We start from the raw sequence: 18747 nt of genomic DNA, 5'->3' as shown, positions 1-18747 counted from the left end.
GATTCGCACTAACGCCTACCCACATATCGTTTCTGCCAAAATCTGCAGACTTATCCCATAAAAAACTGCAGTTCCCGTACCAGATCACCGCTATAGTAGCAAATTACAGCACATTGAACCGGTTGCTGCTGGGACATTATTCTTTTAACGTTTCCGAATGCTTGCTAACGCAATGGGCTCAAGAAACCATAAAAGGATACGATACTGTTATGTAATGTTTTACCGCTGTGCTAAGCAAATTACCGTAAGCGTAACGTTTTCTCTCGTCAAAAATTTACGGTTACAATGACAGGTCATAGAACGCTTACGGAAAGCATATTTCTTGCGCAACATTTTGCTTTCACTGGTTGGTGGATAGCGTGTAAAGTACCTGATACCCTTCAATAAACTTATAACTGTAAAATAGATGGTTAAAACATTACAAGAAGAAAACCTTCCATATAAATACATTAATTATGGCATTTTTTGGCTCCCGGAAATAAGAGCCCCACTGCATCAAGCGCACCTCACCTAGCCTGTTTGAATAATAACACCTCCTCTCGAAATTACGCCCTAGGGAGACCTTTATAAATATAAAACCTTGCAGGATGATAAGAATGCTGCAAATTGCCTCACAAAAGTTGTTGCAGTTGTGAGCAAACAATGAACATTCTTTTGCAGAATTTCTACGTAACTAAATATATGTTGACAATATTGCTGGCACGATTAAGCGGTTGCAGGTTCCGGCAACTATTATGTTCGCGTTTGCTAGAACAGAATGCGCAGTCTTATAAACTACGGTGTCTTTCCCAAAACATATCGTTCAAGAAACAATGACACCTTCCGAGATTGCGCCCTTCCCAAAATAAGCTCCCTGTGTCATAGCCTTAGGCTTATATGTACCCCACGGCCGCAGATTCTCTAATTACAGTAAGAAATTTTATTGATACGTTTCGGTGGAATATTTTTTGCTCGAACGCAAACACAGTTTTCGCTACAACTTTAACTTTCACGCTAGCGTTCTACATATCGAGTTTAAGCTTGATTTAAAGCAGACTTTATGTAGAGCCACTGTTCAGTGGTTTAAAAGGTTAGTTAAATTATAAGCGGATTTTGTCTAACGCTCCCGTTTCGTGAGTGAGTTTGCTTTCTATCACAGCGGCAACAAACGAAGAAATAATTTGCGCAATTCAGTTGCCCGATGTTCAAATCTGCGTTATATTCTACTGCTTATGTAGTAATTAAATTCACTGTACTTTACATCCTTTATTTGAAGTGAAATTGCAGGTGTTTTAGAACTGAAATCAGTTAGGCCTTGTTGATTTGCATACCCACTTATCCCAGGAACTCTTTTCGATAAATATACCCCACTTAAACGAAAGCATCAGAAGGACAAGACAGATTCAGTCGACCAGTACAGAGTTAAAGTATGCATCTTTTCTTGATGGGTGTTACAGAACATATTCAAAATGATTAAATTTAATTTTAAAAAAACTAAGAAAACAATTTAACAATAGACACGTTTAATTGCACTTTGCTCGCTTGCGTATCAAAGTTGCACACTTCGTTTATGTTAATATTAGTAGAAAGTAAAAGCAAACTTTGTAATTTGTTTGTTGCGGAGATTCAACTAGCTGCTAATTTCAGTTTAAAAATCAAATGACCTGTTTAATTTTGTCATCCAATGTTTTCTTGAATGTCTGGCTTGGACGAAAAGGTTTGTTTCGAAACGTTTCCTGCAAAGACTTGTTTTCATCGCTTTTGTTTATTCCACTGAATGTATACTACATACTTTATTGTATTCTGCTTACTTTATTTACTGCTTTACAACTTGATCACCTCTGGCTGCTATTGTACTAAAATTATGAAACAGATTTTTTGGTTCAGAGGGTAAACTGCACGAGTGATTCCAGGCAATAATCCTCACAGAATAAACAACATGCCGGACGGCTAATAGAAATGTTGAACGTTTTTATCTGTTGTTTGATAAACTGGGTGGATTTTGAAAAAAACAGGAACTTAAGATACCATTCTTCAGACCACAAATTGTAACTCAGCCATGTATAATAATTTGTCTCATGTTGCTGCTTTGGGGTGAGCAGTCGGTTAACTTGATGTAGGAGATTGTGTTCGCGACACACCAACGACAGATGGTCCGGTGTACGACCCGAGCGAACGGCGCACCGTAATCATATCGCCGGTGATTTATTGTGTTCGCTCTCATCACAACCGACAAACGATAAACGCTATATGGTCGAGGGTTGCCTCCGAAATGAAACCTGAAATGTTTCAATCAGCCTTGGCGCTTTTGTTTGTGCGAAATTGGTTTTAGCTGTGAAGCCGATGAAAATTAAAATTATAAATTATTTTTTGACAACAAAGCTGCTAGATTTGAGCGCCAATGAGCGTTGTTATGAACATTTGAGTTAAAACAGGCGTCTACGGAGTTCGAGTAAAAAGTTCGCACTGAGTACTTCAACGACGCCGTAAGCTTTGCATGTTAAATTCAAATAGTTGCAAAACCGTTTGTTTTAGGACAAACTCTACTCACTTGGTATCAAAAAACTTATTCTGATTTACTTCGCTTGCTAATCAACAACCATTCGAACTTATTCTGATACCTCAAAAGTTTCGTGATTTGGTAACTGCTGCCGTTCTAATCGATGCATTCGCCACGAGAGCGGTTGCTATTTCGCAGAGCTGTAGGGTAAGCTTGACGATCTCTATGCTTTCTATCGTCAGTCGTATCGTCAGACGGTCCGATAAGGGTACGCCATGAAGACGTGCAAGAGCCTATCGTAAATCATACCGTAAATCGTAAGCATTTTTGTGATTGCGAACACAATCTAATTGCTGAATTCTAACAAAGGTGTTTACCCAGTAAACGGAATAAATGGGATTGCACACAAGTAAGCATATTTTGCAAAGGGCACAAGAATAGCTTTACAAATGCTTTTTTGGGTCGACGCCTGAAAAACCTTCCTGATTCAATAGTTTTGTTGCAAGTGCAACTTTTGTGAGCTACATTTAAATTCATACCGGCCTTTTTTTTTCTTTTCCGTCAATGTTACTTTGGACTAAATGGTCAACTGATCAAGAGGAAGTGGCCGAAGAATTGCTATGATCACAAAGGTGACAGTAGCTTAGGGTAGTGCCCTAAGTTTTTAAAAACGGAGCGACAGTGGCCGAAGGGGGTGAAAGGGGTGACAATACCCGTTTCCAGCTTAACTGCTTATTCAGAAAGGCAAAAATTTAAAGCTGAAAAAAATATATAACTTAACGTATTAAAATGCCAAACACATACGATTTAAGTTACGAATATGCAGCTTTGATATTGCAAGTTTCTACCTTTCTAACATGACGGAATATGTTGTACGGTAGCAGCAATGTACGTACTTCTATAATATCTGTACTGAGGTGCTCGTACTTTACGGCTATATTAATTTGTACGTTCTGGCATTTTCTCTTTTGCTTGAGGTAATACTTTGCTTTGCTAACCGGATGCGTTTCGCGCCTATATAAGTCCGAGGGTTGCAGTATTTTTAGCATCAGTTCGTTCTAATTCTGAGTATGGCAGTTTCGGAGTTTACTATTAAAATATATCTTCGGAATGCAATCGTATACTCGCTTCGCGTAGATCGTAGCGTATGCACATTCTATTTAGTTATGCCACATTAAAATTATCAGCTCATTCTCTGTCGTTGAGTAAGATCGGTAGGGTTGATATTGCGTTATTATTTTATTTTTATTACGTTTTTATTATATTGCGTTATCGTATTCGTAACTCGTCTCTCGTCAAAAATAAGACCTCTACTTTCTACATGAAAAGCTTAACACCGCCGCCCGCTCGACCTAAGGGCGGTCACGACCTTCTATGCTAGTTACTTATCAATAAATGACAATAATGCTTCGATACTTTTCCCGCTTCCGGTTTCCTGCGCAGCATTGCACTGAAGCTGCCACTTCGCAGTAGGGATGCATTTCGTCTGACAATGAGTGAGAGTCTGGGAGTAAAGTGTTGAAGTACGGTGCACGTACTGCAGGAAAAGATTGACATTTTGTTGCTATCAGCGCTCGTCAGTCACAGACACAGTCGCACGTATTAATAGTACACTAATTTATAATGGTGCTTAACAAATTTTTGTCTGGATACGCTCGCCTAGAGCGGGTAGTTATTTCAGCAGCTTGCTACATTTAAATGGGAAAAGGTGCGACCTGTAGTGAATTCTACCATGGATAATTTTGGCACTTTCATGGAGTGTTCATATATCCAGGTGTGGCGACCGCAGTAGCTCCGCGAGATGTGTCGTGCAGCCCGATGAGCAGTCAGTCCTCGCGTAAACGATAAATCCATGTGATTCAGTGATTGGAACCGCGAGCTCCTGGTAGCGGTATTCCCCGTCTGAGTCTCCCTTTTGGCAACGAAATCTCGAGTTTCTGCCGCCTTGTGGAGGAATAACGAATAGGTACGGCTGTGAATTTGGTGTTTGCTTCCTTTTGTGCTGTACGATTTTTTCACAGATGTTTTGACTCTTTCGTACGTTTTGTCTTTTACCCAACTTCCGAATTTTTTAATATTTTTTGCTTAATGCAAAGTTTTCCCGTGCAAGCCAGTGTGATCTTCGGTTTTGGCTTTGCAAAAGCAGTGAAATGTTGGTGTGGATCCACTGAGTACTTGTCCAGTTTTTCGCTACCCTTGTCGCTTAGGATTAATGCAACTTGCCTTTACTTGCGTCACTTTATCGTTAGACGTGTTTGCCTTGCCGGCCCTTGCGCCGCTGCTGCTGCATGATGGAAGCGCCACCGATCGATACAGGGGCATCCAATATTGTCGCTACTGTGTCCGATTCAGCCTCGTCTGTGGAGAAGCAGAGTGAAATGCCGCGCGAATCGATGCATGAAACCATTGCTGACTTTTTCCGCGGACGCTTCGTTTTTGTCACGGGCGGCACGGGTTTCATCGGGAAAGTGCTGATTGAGAAGATTCTACGCTGCTGTCCCGAAGTGGCCGGCGTCTACGTTCTCATGCGGCCCAAGAAGGATCGGAGCCCGTTCCAGCGGGGCGAAGATTTGTGCAGTTGCCCGGTACGTTAATGGTTAACACAGTTAACACGGTGCGAAGTTCAGTAAATTGAAGGGAAAATCAATAACACAATAAGTATGCAGTTTTTTGCAATACCGTATGTAGGTTTTACTATGCACAATGTGACTGTATTTGTTTTTCCTATTTTGCCGGTGTAATGCTGCTAAGTTTTCCGAACATGAGAAGTTGATGGTGTTGGTTGTATCTGGTTAAGTATTTTTATGTTCTTTTTAACTTTCGTATTTTGATTGATATTGTTCTAAGAACTCAGAGCATCCTTTTTGCAGATTTTCAAAGCTCTACGGGATGCACATCCCCATTTTACAGAGAAGGTTCTCGTTCTTAGCGGGGACATCAACGAAGAAGATTTCGGACTGCACGAAGATTCGCTGCAGCGCGTCGTCTCCGACGTGTCGGTGGTTTTCCACGCTGCAGCCACTGTTCGTTTCGACGAGCATCTGAAGTATTTCCTACATTCCTTCTTTTTTCTTTTCTGCCTCGCTAGTATTTTTTTATTGTAGACAAGCTGTGCGGATGAACCTGCAAGGTGTACAGAAGTTGCTGCACATCTGCCGAAAAATGAAAAAATTGAAAGTAAGTCGAAATGTGGCGGTTTTGCTTGTTGAGATAGTGTTACCGCATCTTATACATTTGTTAATGTTAATTTACTTCGTAGGCTCTGGTACATGTATCTACCGCGTACGCCAACTGCAACCGTAACCACATCGAGGAAATCGTTTATCAGCCCAGCGTCGATCCAGAACGTTTGATGGAACTAATTGAGTAAGGAACTTTTGACGACGGCCACTTGGGCACGTTTTTCGTTCGTATCCTGGTCTGATGGTCGCTGTTCTGATTTTCAAAGCTGGCTGCCGGATGATGCAGTACAAGCAATGACACCGCATTTGCTGAAGTCAATGCCAAATACGTACACATTCACCAAAGGTCTGGCTGAATATTATATCTTGAAGCACGGATCCGACCTTCCACTGGCAATTGTACGGCCTTCCATCGTTGGAGCCGCTTGGAAAGAGCCGATTCCAGGATGGATTGATAACTGCAATGGTCCCAGTTTGCTTTTCATAGCGGTATGTGCTTTTTTGGCATATGATATTTATTTGTTCAGTGTATAGGGGTTGGAATCTGAATAATTTTGCGTAAATAGAAAGTAATGCGTAAAGTAAATCTTTGGATGCAAATGCGACAACCAGAATTATAAATAAAATTTAGTAGGCAATAGGGATGTTGTTTGCCGCGCTTTCAAGGTGGAACTTTGTATTAGCTGTCATTTTCCTGTGGTATTTTTGCAGACTGGAAAAGGATTTCTTAGATCTATGATAGGGGAAGGCAGCGCTGTGGCGGATGTGGTTCCTGTAGACATCACCGTTAATTTAATGATAGCTGCGGCATGGAGAACATCCCAGTTGGCCGGCACAAGTGGCATTTCAGAGTTAACAGTCTACAACTGCACAACTGGATCTGTGAACCCACTGCGATGGGTCGATATAGGTACGACTTTTTCGAAAGCTATCAACTGAAATTGTTCATAGTGGTGTGAAATTTTATAGGAAATATAGTGCCTAATTCCTTCAAGAAAAATCCATTAGAACTGGCTTGGCGGCGACCGAACATGTCTTTCACCACGAACCCGTGCGTTATTCCCAGTTTCTGTTCTAAACGGTACAGTACTAGAGATGCTTTTTCTTAGGCTCATGTATAATTACTGGACATCCGTAAGTCATCTGCTGCCTGCCTACATAACCGACATGGTCCTCCGTTTAGTTGGCAAGAAGCCCCGGTAATTGATCCCTGATTCGAGCGATTTGCGTGTTTGTGTTGTTGAATAGTGATCATTTTGCAGCTTGGTGCGTACATTCAATAAAATTCACAAAGCTGCCGAATCACTTGGTTATTTTACAACGAACCAGTGGAATTGGCCAGGTTTCAATATCGCTGCCTTGATGCATGAAATGCATAAAGGCGACCAGCAGGTACCGAAACCGTTTTGTGCAGTTCTTAAGAAACCCTTAATTTTATGCGTTGCCAGGCATATAATTATCACCGTATGCGTGGGCATTATCATTGTAGACTTTCTATCTGGACACACGAGACCTCAACTGGACGTCCTACCTTGAAGATTACTGTCTCGGGGCCAAACGATTCATTTTGCACGAAGATATCGACAATTTACCGAGAGCCCGGCAACATCTGCGAAGGTAGATACTTAGACACTTTCATAATATTTTGCGGTTGATGTTTTAAAGTGGTATTTTTAGATTGCAGATACTGCGCTATGTGCTAAATACCGTTTTGATCGCCATGCTGTGGCGATTCCTTGTGGCGAATTCTCATTTAGCCGGAGGTAAGGAACTTGGAAGTTCGGATGTATTTTGTATCGAAGTTAACTGTCAAGCATTTGCAGGACTGTGGTATATGGTTCTCAATCTCGTTTTCAAGTTTGTCCGTTTCTTTCGCGTAACGAGCAGCTCTCGGTGAAAAAGATACGCTTCATAATGAAGTGTGGATTCACCTGTTTCGCAGCTATCTGATTCAGAATATCGCAGTGGAATGCATTTTTCCGGTGAAGTTACACGGCTGCTGACGCTGCTGCCATGATGACTTATCTGGTCTCCTTTTCATTCCATGATTTTGCAGGAGTGATTCGAAATGTCTTGTTTCATAAATTATTATCAGGCATTCGCAGCTATTAAAAGTATGGCTGTTATGTTGAACATTTGGAGGAAGTGGCCTTTACGTTAATGTAAATGTTTTATTGTGTACAACACTGTTGTTACAAATATTTAAAAGCAAAGTAAAACCACAGAACAAAATGAAACAAGTTTTCGCCATAACATCAGCCGGTCAACACGATCAGTTATTAAATTACGTTTACGATCCACAAAGTAATTTCTAGCGAATTCAATCTTTGGTTGTATTAATCTTGGAAAGAAGCATAAACAGACGAAAGGCAATGGATAACGTAGCTACCCAGGAACTGCGAATAAGGCGAAAATTTTTACCGATGACAATCCAGAACAAAATGCACAGCACCGTCGTAACAGCGTGGGCAATGTTTTTCCGCCTACAACAACCCAATGGAAGCTCGGATATCATAATCGACTGGTCAACAATCAATTTTGGACCAAAAGTGAGCAAAATCGATGATTCGAAAATTACAGCCCTTTCAGTAAACATGTTGAACTGTTTGAATAACGCACTGCTTCATACCAAACAAACTGCCAGGCTGTTCACAATGGGGAGATATGCTAACCATAAGTATGTACACGCCCTAATACCTACATACACTTTACGCCCTGCATTGCTGACTAAACAAGGTCAAACTGACCTGCTCAAATTTCGTCTCGCTTCTGGCAAATTCTGCAGTTCTTCGTGCAGGAGGAACACTTTCACGCCCATACAGAACTTTTCCATGTAAAGCTTCCAGTTAATTGCACTGACATCAAAATTTACTATCTGAAGCAGCGCACAATGATTCGGGTATAATTATTTATTAAAGGCAATAAACAAGGCTCCAACCTGCCGGTCGCGCTGGTCGAGGGATTTCCACAAAGCAATAACATTTTTGCTTTCAAATTCCCAACTCTGTTGCGTAAAAAAATCCAGGCAAGCCGTTGCTCTGTGCAGCTTCTCGTAAGACTTCACAACACTAAAAAACTATGCGTTAGCAAACCGATGATCATATAGGATTAAAGAAATTTGCATGCAAATTTGTCGAAACTTGCGATCAGATAATTCTGGGATATTCGCAAAAACTCCATGGTTGTAGCGAAGAGATAAAAAGCGATGAGCTGTTTCTAAGCACAGACCTAGAATTTTTGGACTGCATTTTGCTGATCCCATCTATTATATAAGCGGGTATAAGGTGATCGGTCCACCTCCAGAACTCATGAATGAGCCTGGAGAAGAAAAAATGAATGAATATTTCAATGCATTGCGCGTGGGATTGTGCTTTCAATTTAACCTGCTTTGGGTGAACTGCGCGCTGGGAACACGATATAATTTTTCTACAGGATTCTTCAGATAGTACGATAGCGTACTGGTTTGCACAAACCCCCATGTCATCGGATTCACTGGTCCAGAAACAAAATTAAATACAGGCACCACTTCCGAACTGGGCAAAAATTAAAGCCATACTTCATAAAAATACTATAACCAAAAGCGGAAGAATTGCTTACTTTTGACTGCAGGCCAGATGCCATGCTGCAGTAATCAACAGATCAGCTACCAAATCAACGGGAACAATATCCGCCACTGCGTAGATATCACCCAACATAGTTCGAAGAGCACCTTTTCCAATCTGCAAGAAATTTTATTACCATAAACCATTCTTTCACGTTCACATTCATAACAAAAATATTTAAGTACGTTTTAGCCAAATACACTTTTAGCAATTTCAGGCTCGTCAACTTGAGCACTTTTAGCAATCTTTCTTGTTCGCTCTCCTTAAATTAAAAAACAAATCGTACGTAAAAAATCTGATCACGATTACCGCAGCCAATAGTCCGCTGGGCCCGTTAAAGTTGTCGATATACCCAGCACAAGGATGGTTTAACGCAGACCCGATAATTGAGGGGCGCACGATCCCCACTGGAAAACTGGCGTTCGCTCTAACAATGACGGCTTCCGCCAGCGCTTTGGTATATGTGTACGTATTTGGCCAAGGCGGAATTAGGGAAGACGTAACGGAATAAATCATCTCCCCATTCATCCATCTGCAAATCGGAATGCGCATACAGTCAGCACAAAAACAAGAGAAGATAATTAATTGATTCACCTTTACTGGAAGCTAATAAACCAAAAAGACGAACAGCAATGCACGCCACTCGAAAAATTAGTGAGCATGTCCGGCGACGAAAACACTTACTGGAAGGCTTCAATAAGCTGATCAGGCTCGACCACGGGATCGTAAACTAACTCCTCTATCTTCTTCTTGTGACAGTTAGAATAAGCCGTGCTTACATGAATGAAAGCTCGCAGCTGCTTCATGTGTCGGCACAACTGCAGCAGCTTCGCTGTTCCGCAAACGTTGACCTCCACCGACGTTCTGAAGAAGACACACAAAGCTGTGTCTACTTACAAGACAACACGGCGAAATTACACTTACTTACTTCAGAGGCTCATCGAATTTCACCGTAGCCGCAGTATGAAAAACAACGGCAACGGTCTGGTAAATTAGCTCCAGATCTTCCTGTCGGATGCCTAAATCCTGGCCGATCAAATCACCGGACACTGCTAAGACTTTCTCATACCGCTCTGGTCCAACATTTTGAAAAATCTGCAGCACACCCACAGGCTTTTTACCAGCTTTCTACGCTATGCTTTTAACTACATGCACCTCACAAACTAGAACACACTGCCCAAATTTCCTCCCAGTTGCGAGCAGTTCAATCGGGCGTAAAACATCCACAGGATACGGCGGAATTGCATTCCCGTTCTTTCCTCTATTGCTGATGTGCTTTTCAATAAATTTTCTACACAGCCGTTTGGTTTATTAACTTACGGAGCTGTTAAGGATGCTTGCAAGACGTTCTTGGGCACTGTGCTTCTGAGTGGGACGAATGAGCAGATACACTCGTTGGATATGCGGACAACTGACCAAAAGTCGGTACGTCAATATCTTTCCCTGCATAAGAAAAAAATACACCATCTTGCACCTTTCAGACTGTAAAACCAATAAATGGGTTACACTGCAAGTACGCACCAGGAATCCACTTCCTCCAGTTATCAGAACACATTTTCTATCGTAGAAACTCTGTATATTTGACATCTTCTGGATCAGGTTTTCAACTTGATCTTCGCAGAAGTGCGCATAACACCGTTACACCAATATCATTCCAGGAGATACGCACTGCGCAGCTCTTCGGTTACACAGATGTTCACTGGCGATCTTCCATTCAAATTTTGCACGACACAAAGCTCATTAAGCGAAGACGTTAACTATTAAAAATAAGTCAGGTGGTCAACGTCAAGCATCTGGCGATCAGATTTTCAGAAAAAGATAAACTTCGGAAACTGGATGCGACGAGAGCACACAAACGGCCTGCAGTACAGCATTTATATTTATAATTAACAGAGTAATTTTCAACAGTTGCAGATGTTTACTGTTGCCTGTTGGACATTACTTATGACAAAATGAGCGAAAATAATTGTTTTTACAAATTTATTTTTTTCAGAATTTTTGCATTCACTCTTTCACCACCCCTTTCAGCACTTTTGTTGCCGCAAGGGTGTAGGCCACTTGTAGAAGGCTGTTCGGCGCGACCACACTCTGTCTGCCAATACGCTGGGACCACGTACAGACATAGTATATACTGTACGGGACCCTACATCGCAAAAAGCCTTTTCTTGGTCTTTTTGATTATTATTTATCTTGTACACCAAACTTTGTCTTCGAAATTTTATTTTGATAGTTTACCAAGTGCGGTTCGAAATGTTTTGATTCGATCCAAATAAGTAGCAACATTTTTTTCTCACTTTCGTTATTCGAATATTATACCGCGGAGGTGAAAGGAAGTGCAGCCGAGCTGCTTCTTCGTATTGCTCCACGAGAAGTCAGAAGGTAAGAGCCGTAAGCAAAAGAACATTATCTCTGCAGTTTTTCGTTGTTGTTTTTCGCAAGCCGCTTTGGTACTTGCATAATTATGTGCTGCTGAAAACAACAAAGTCTGAATATTATCCTGTATCTTTCGCAGGAGTTTTTACGGGATCTTCCGGAGTTTCTCGTGACTAAGCATCATGCACAGTTTGTTATCCCGACTAAACGCGATTGTTGCGTTCTCCTTCACCGTTCTTGCAGGTACTGTATTTTCTGGTGTTGATGTGATTGCCTATCTTGAAAGCGAAGAACTTATCTACGCTTCCTTTCACTGTTTAAAACTCGATTTTGCTTCCAAAAAGTTAACAGCAACCTTTTCAGCTTTTTACGAATCATGAGTGCTTGAAATTTGTCAAAACTCACGTTGTGTCAGTATGGGTTTATCAAATTTTCTGTCCTACCACCAGTAAGTATTTTTCGTTAGCATGTCTTCAGTTTCGTGGTAATCAGTTTGTGCTTTCAAATTGGGATGTCATATAAGAGAAAGCAGATGAATTATTATTTTAACAGTAGTATGTGCCGATTGAACGACTACCCGTACTTGTTAAATCCAGTTCTTGCATTTTTAACAGCGGCTTATTAATTTTGTTGTATTACCTAACCATAAGTCTTTTAATGCTTAAAAAGTCAGCCTGTTGTAAAGGGATTAAATTATTAAGGACGTGTCTGGACTCTGGAGGTTGTTGTGGTTGCCTGTGTGGAATAAAAAGCGATGAAAAGTCACCGGATTTGTTCCTGGTGTATTATTGTGCTAGGCTGTGATTGATGACAAGTGGCTGTTGGTTGATCGTGCTTTGTTCTATTTTCAGGCCTGACATTCCTTTGCTTTTTAACAACATTCGCCAAGAATTACGCGACGGATGTGCGAGTGCGGGACTTGACGGGCCGCGTGAACATCGCATACGTCAATGGGCTGGGTGAAGTGGAGGAAGCCATCATCACCGGCGACATTGAGGTGGACTTGAGCCATTTGTTTGATTGGAACGCCAAACAGCTCTTTGTCTACCTGATTGCCGAGTACAGCACTCCGGCTAAGCCGGCTTCGCAGAACCAGGTTGTGCTGTGGGACAGGATAATCAAGCGCGGAGAGAATGCCAAAATCAGCCAGCGGAAATTCTCGCAGGAGTACCGCTTTCTTGACGATCAGAAAGCGCTAAAAGCAAATTCCAATGTGACGCTGTTTCTCCAGTGGAACGTCATACCCAATGCTGGCGCGCTGACCAATGTGCGCGGCATCGGCAGTCAGAGTGTAGGAATGCCAGACTCTTATACTCCGCTGCGTTCTAGTAAAAGAGCATAAATTTATTTTTTGATAGTTTTTTCTGATTTTCCTGCGTTTTTGACATTTTTGCCGTATTTTCTATGACTCGGTATTATCCTGGAAAATGATACCAACGAAAGAACTAAGATGAGTGAGATCTGTGTTACTTGCGAAATGTTTCCATTATGAAATAAACTGAAGAAAGACACGCTGAAAAGAACCTAAAACACGTTAAAAACGAAAAAATTGTGATTTTTGGATTTTCAGTACAAGCCAATGATGTCCCGTTTTTTTCACGGGCTCGGTAAATCACGGGAAATTCCCGCACCCCGCACCCGCTTTTGGCTCGGAAGCGGTAGCGGGAGGCTTTCTGCTCGGATCGGGTGCGGCGGGAATATAGCCTGATTGGTACGCCCGCCCGCTACTCGGGAAAACACGGGATTTCTTTGAATTAAAAAAATTTTGTATAGAATTTCTAGCAATTTTCGCAGCCAAAAAGTGCATCAGCTTCGCGCTTCGCGCGAAAGTTGGTGTCTTAGGGTGGGTCTCAGGTTCAAAGCGAATCCAGTTGCGATACAGCAACTCCAGTCTCCTCCTCGCAAGGTGGCTTCGAGTACCGTATCTGTAACCGTGGCCGCGGCATACAGCGGCACCCCATCATTTCGGAAACCAATTTCGGAAACCGTTTATTTCGGAAACGTTCACTTTGGAAACCATTAACATCCGGAAATCACACATTTCCGAAACAATCAAGAAACAAAAGAAAACATAATAAGAATAACAAAGGAATTCATAAAAAAATAACAGCTTAAGGAAGCATAAAAATCTAAGAAAAGTTTAGAAAAATAAGAGAAGCTGAGAAATAAATGACAAAAATAGGAAAACTTAAAAGCCTAATAAAAGCTAAGGAACTTAACGAAACATAAGATTAATACGAGTACAGCAGCCGTGTATCAAAATTTGATAAGCGGCGGCTAGCTACGTAGCTCCTGTGACGCAAACGTCGGTTTCGAAAGAAAATCGAATAGTTGATGGCGATAATATATTTACGGCAATTGTATAATTTGAAAGGGCGGATGCCGCTCTGACAAATTTATAATTACGAGCCAAGCTCAGTTTTTTTTTAAAAGTAAAAGTAAGATTTAGCATGCAGGTCTAGTCTTTTAGAAAATGCCTATCCATTAAACTTTTCGATGAAACTTTACACCAAAAATTTTGTAATAAATTTGTAACAATCATTAAAATTATTGATTCATTGAAAATCGGGAATCGGAGCGGGTTGCGGGGCGGTCCGAGCGCTCGGGTGCGGGAGCGGGTGCGGGAAAGTTTTTGGTCGTGAAAGTGCGGTCGGGACATGAAAAACTGCAAACGGGACATCACTGGTACAAGCTGTTCGGATTCAGTGATCGTGAACTTTTTTAATGAACGCTTTTTCAAAGATCGTTTGCTGTTTTTTAAAAAAATACATTCTTCGCATAGTTGACAACTTGACAGATTGTGCAACAAGGTCACTTGTGCAGCACCCGTGATGTAGACACGTGTATAAAAATTGACGCACAAAAAGAACAATAAAACTTATGCGAATGAGGTCGAGGTCTTGCGACTTTGCCCTGAAGCGTGAACGGTTTCCGGTGTCCGCCCCTCCGGTATCGCACGAGGAACGGATGAAACATCACGATTCTGTATTTGCTCCTCTACATCCCGCGTAGGTCCACTACGTACGTGTATATCAATATCATTTCTTATAATAATAATGGTAAACAGGAAAGGACTCTTTAAGCATTTCAAGAGATCCAAAATCGGCCACCTACAAGCTATCGGGAATTTCGGCTGTGCAAACACTGTGTCAAATATCACATGAAAAGGTGTTCAATTCCAGCATAATCCCTTTTCTATAAATACTGCATACGTAATCTTTTCCTGACTGTTCTCTTGAAGTGAGTGCTGTGTTGACCTTTTTGTATTTGTTTAAAAATAGGGATTGGATCTAAATATCCGGGTAGGTAAGCGCCGGTATATATAGAAGTATTGTACGGAGCTAGCGTTCCATGCACGAAATTTATTCACATCAGTGCTGCCGGTTAGACTCCATTCAACAAACGTTCCCGCGTATTTCATAATCAGAGCGAATTCACTTTGCGTTATAAAACTTAAAGCTAGAATATCTCGTATTGTTATTGATTCGTTTGGATAATATCTCGCAATTATGATCATCGCAACTACCGTCAAGACTATAATGTTCACTTTGTGCTTTGCGTATGCATTTGCTTTGGTTTATTTGATGGGCGTAATCGCGGCAAGGTGTGTTTCGATACACGTCAATACGTAACTAACATAATTATTTAACGCAGAGTGGTAACCAAATAGCTGAATTATATATACTTTATCTATAAGTTTGCAATTGAAACGCCATAATTTTGTTTTCCGTTACTGCATGGTGTTGTGTAATTTTAAAGGCCAACCTCAACGTCTACGGAAGTCGAACATACGAATCTGGAGACGCCGGCACATAACCGCGTCTATCCCGCTCTGGAGGTGCGCTTTGTCGATTCTTTGTCGTCCAGTTCCTATCGGAAGTATCCCACCACACAATCGTAAGTGAACCAGATAATTTTATGGTATAATACTGTAATTTTTGGCTCAATTAGCTAAAATTATGCCTGAACGTACTCTCGAAATTTCTACTTATTGCATATAAAATTAGTATATAGCGTTAGGTATTAGTGACACCGTATTACATCGCTACATAAATACGGTTTGATTTCCGTTTGAATAGCGGGTTTGGATAGGTTTCTGTCACTACATTTTTTTTGTAAGAATATTTTCTGAAAACAAAATGCATAATGCGGTGAGGCGCATAATGAGTTGTTACTCCTAAGTTCCCAACCGAATTTTATTAGAAATTTTCTAGGTAGCATTAGGCCGCTGCTATCATGTCTAACTAAACTATGCTTAACAACAGTAGCTCTTAATAAGGCGTAAGACTCAGCTACTGACCTCTCAAATCAGGGTGAACACCGGGAAATTTCTGCAAGTTCAGTTGTCGTTCCACAATAGTACTGTGATTGTATGATACGAACTTTTGATAATTTACAGATACGAAGTATACATCTTTGAGATGATGACGTGATAGACTGTAATTACTAAAAAATAAAAAATAACATAGCAGTTGGTTTGTTTTCACTCTGTAATTATCGGATCCTAGAAAGCGTTTTGATTTTCTCTTTTTTGGTTCTCGCCATTTGGCTACTGTGTACAAGAGAACTGTCTGCATCATATGTACGTATGTACATTGATACACAGGTTGTATTTATTGTAATTATTGGTTTTGTCAATTTCTGATAATTTTTTTGCAAACAGACTGCTTCCTTAATAGGCCACTGCTAGTTTAAGTGCATATTTTTACTTTGAGTGTTCTTTTTTTATCCAGAAAACGAAACTGCAAGTACAATCTGGGACTTTCTCAGGACTGTGATTACAGGGTAAGTAATACCGCTGTCTAAAGTGAGGTGACGCAGTAACTTATTTCGTTAACGTTTATACATGTTAATTTTTTCCCAAATGCTTAATTAATTGCGAGAGTTGTACAGCATCACTCAGTACAGAGTAGAAACCATTATGTATGACCTTTGCAGGATGCAGCCCAGGCAGCGCTGCGGAGAAGATATGTGCAGAGCAATCTTAGTCCTGGGAAAAAGTGAGAAAGACGTGCGAAATACGAGATCGACAGGTCCAGACTTCTCTCATTCAACAGTGTGATAGGGATCAATTGGAGTAACAGATGGAAACAAAAAAACTGCGGTTCTGACTATCAAATCAAAGATCCTGGAGATCTTTCCGTTTATTTGGTTAAGTTAAAAAATGCGTGGTCGCTGGCAGACTTGAATGGCAAAACGCTGGTTTATGTAAAAAATATTAAAAATTTTAATTGTCAAAGCTTGCAGCTGCATAAATTTTATTTTATGTAAGCATTGCAAAGTTCTGAACATGTATGTACAAAGGTTCTGCTACACAGCAGTGAGTCTGTGAAGTGTGTCAACATCTCTCGTTGTAATTACCCAACACGAAACCGGCATAAAAAATCTAGCCTTTTTTATTTTTTTGGTATAGGTATTTTATTTATTTTATGTATCAAAAACGCATGCCGGTTACAGACGTAACATTTTATACATGGTAGACTATGGTTATGTCACGCGATAACTTATTCTTCATCTATTACAACTATTCACGCATCAGGAGGTGAATTTCCTTTCAGTCACTTTGAGTGTTACATTAAACAATTTTTGATTTATACATGAGTACACAGCTGTTGATTATAAACATAACTGCTATTAACTGTTAAACTTAAATCCTGAGAATGTAAGTGCAGCAAATATTGACAACTTATTCCACGATAAATCCACTACATCACTTGAATGGATAAACAGTCAGCTAGGTAATGAACTGCAGAAAACAATAACTTACTCGACGTAGCTATCAGAATTACAAATCACCGGGAGGATTAGTTGCCCAGGTCGGTATTGGTCATGACCCCGGGGTCGTCGTCACTGTACAGCGCTAATGCTGCCTGAGCGTCAACCGGAAATGCCTGCATGTCGTAACCTTCCGGAGCGAAAACAGCACCGCTTCCCGGCTTGTTATCCGTGAGCCAGAGTCCACCACGTTTGCCGAAGCGCATAGGTAGCCGGTTTTTGCAGCGGAAACATTTTACAGAATTGGGTGAAATGGTGCAGAGAAGGAAACAGTCGTCCTTGAAGGTGGCGGCATCAGTGGGATATGCCGCAGCCGACAGGATCACATTTATCATCAATATCGTTATACCAACGATAGCAAAAAGGGATGCCATAGCTTCCACCTATAGATGTTAGTAAATACCGTGGATATTTGATGCGATTTTAAAAATAAACGATGGTGCTAACACATGATTAAATTAATGACCCCAAATTGTCACCAATATATTATCTTTGCAAGGATTACGCTTGCCGACTACAGAACAAGTATATAGTTTTAAAGGCCATCTAAGTCTACACAAACGACATATCGTGCGCTGATTTGAAATAAAGTAAGAATAACAAATTTTGCTTATTATTTCCACACATCACTAAAATGATAAGGGTACACAAATCAGTTGTACAATAAATTCATGACAGAGAGTCTGGGTAAAAAAGGCAGCTGTTCTCACAAAGGTTTCAGTTAGACAACAGTTGTTTTCTTACACCAATCGGAAAAATCTGATAAAAAATTATTTCTATCTGCCGTGCGAACAGGTTAAGCCGTTAAGGTATCATTCATTTAATCATAACCAAAGGTCAATCCCATTGTGATTATGTGACTTCCTGGTTAGTTATAGTGCCAAACCGGTAATCGATTTCACACTTTGAAGTTCGCATACGCATCGGTAAATTCATACTCAAAACTAGTGGTACTCTGTACATACAAGATGTGTGTACTGTGCTTACCTGGAGTAGTGTTCGTAGGGACAAATTTATTATCGCGACCGGATATCGCTGTTATGACCTTATAAAATTATCAAAACCAAATTAATTAACAGGCTAACAGCAGTCCATAAGCGACAGCACACACTCAGTGAAACCAGCAGTCACTACAGTTGATGTCCGTTGTACCCAATAAACTTTGCTGCTGCTGCTGCGAAGTTATGAAGATTCCTCGACTCCTCCGGAATATTATAGTATGCATGAACAGCCCGCGGAAATGTATCCCGATGAGATGACAGCATCCGCGTAATGCATGGAAAATGAGATGGACGTGTATGATTTTTGATTGGATGTTTTTATATGGAAGCTTTGC

General features: G+C 40.8%; 4 protein-coding genes across 5 annotated transcripts; 3 read left to right on the top strand and 1 right to left on the bottom strand.

The window, feature by feature from the left end:
* Window positions 1–3987: 3987 nt before the first annotated feature.
* LOC129590381 (fatty acyl-CoA reductase 1-like) lies at window positions 3988–7896 on the top strand. Of its 2 annotated transcripts, XM_055485591.1 has the most exons (14): window positions 3988–4187; window positions 4254–4445; window positions 4729–5064; window positions 5350–5525; window positions 5584–5656; window positions 5739–5845; window positions 5928–6150; window positions 6373–6571; window positions 6631–6712; window positions 6771–6860; window positions 6924–7053; window positions 7151–7278; window positions 7339–7424; window positions 7485–7896. In XM_055485591.1, the coding sequence occupies exons 3-14, from the start codon at window positions 4768–4770 to the stop codon at window positions 7556–7558; spliced, it is 1665 nt and encodes a 554-aa protein (XP_055341566.1). In that variant the 5' UTR covers window positions 3988–4187; window positions 4254–4445; window positions 4729–4767; the 3' UTR covers window positions 7559–7896. The 2 variants fall into 2 exon arrangements, with proteins under 2 accessions (XP_055341566.1, XP_055341559.1); XM_055485584.1 differs by having other exon boundaries at window positions 3988–4445.
* On the bottom strand, window positions 7824–11261 carry LOC129590396 (fatty acyl-CoA reductase 1-like). Its single transcript, XM_055485603.1, has 11 exons — window positions 10785–11261; window positions 10584–10706; window positions 10192–10358; window positions 9948–10127; window positions 9573–9795; window positions 9259–9380; window positions 9045–9194; window positions 8890–8979; window positions 8600–8729; window positions 8409–8536; window positions 7824–8144 (listed from the first exon to the last, which is right to left on the bottom strand). The coding sequence occupies exons 1-11, from the start codon at window positions 10848–10850 to the stop codon at window positions 7982–7984; spliced, it is 1542 nt and encodes a 513-aa protein (XP_055341578.1). The 5' UTR covers window positions 10851–11261; the 3' UTR covers window positions 7824–7981.
* Window positions 11262–11388: 127 nt separating this feature from the next.
* LOC129590405 (signal peptidase complex subunit 3-like) lies at window positions 11389–13143 on the top strand. Its single transcript, XM_055485615.1, has 3 exons — window positions 11389–11642; window positions 11776–11879; window positions 12488–13143. Exons 2-3 carry the CDS (start codon window positions 11819–11821, stop codon window positions 12976–12978), a joined length of 552 nt encoding a protein of 183 aa, XP_055341590.1. The 5' UTR covers window positions 11389–11642; window positions 11776–11818; the 3' UTR covers window positions 12979–13143.
* Window positions 13144–15018: 1875 nt separating this feature from the next.
* On the top strand, window positions 15019–16875 carry LOC129590164 (uncharacterized). Its single transcript, XM_055485225.1, has 4 exons — window positions 15019–15240; window positions 15396–15533; window positions 16370–16421; window positions 16575–16875. Exons 1-4 carry the CDS (start codon window positions 15146–15148, stop codon window positions 16638–16640), a joined length of 351 nt encoding a protein of 116 aa, XP_055341200.1. The 5' UTR covers window positions 15019–15145; the 3' UTR covers window positions 16641–16875.
* The last annotated feature ends 1872 nt before the right edge of the window (window positions 16876–18747 follow it).

The sequence above is a fragment of the Paramacrobiotus metropolitanus genome, unplaced genomic scaffold (genome assembly GCF_019649055.1).
Source record: "Paramacrobiotus metropolitanus isolate TYO unplaced genomic scaffold, Prichtersi_v1.0 Parri_scaffold0000002, whole genome shotgun sequence".
Classification (NCBI taxonomy): domain Eukaryota; kingdom Metazoa; phylum Tardigrada; class Eutardigrada; order Parachela; family Macrobiotidae; genus Paramacrobiotus; species Paramacrobiotus metropolitanus.
This window is presented reverse-complemented; position numbering and strand designations above follow the sequence as displayed.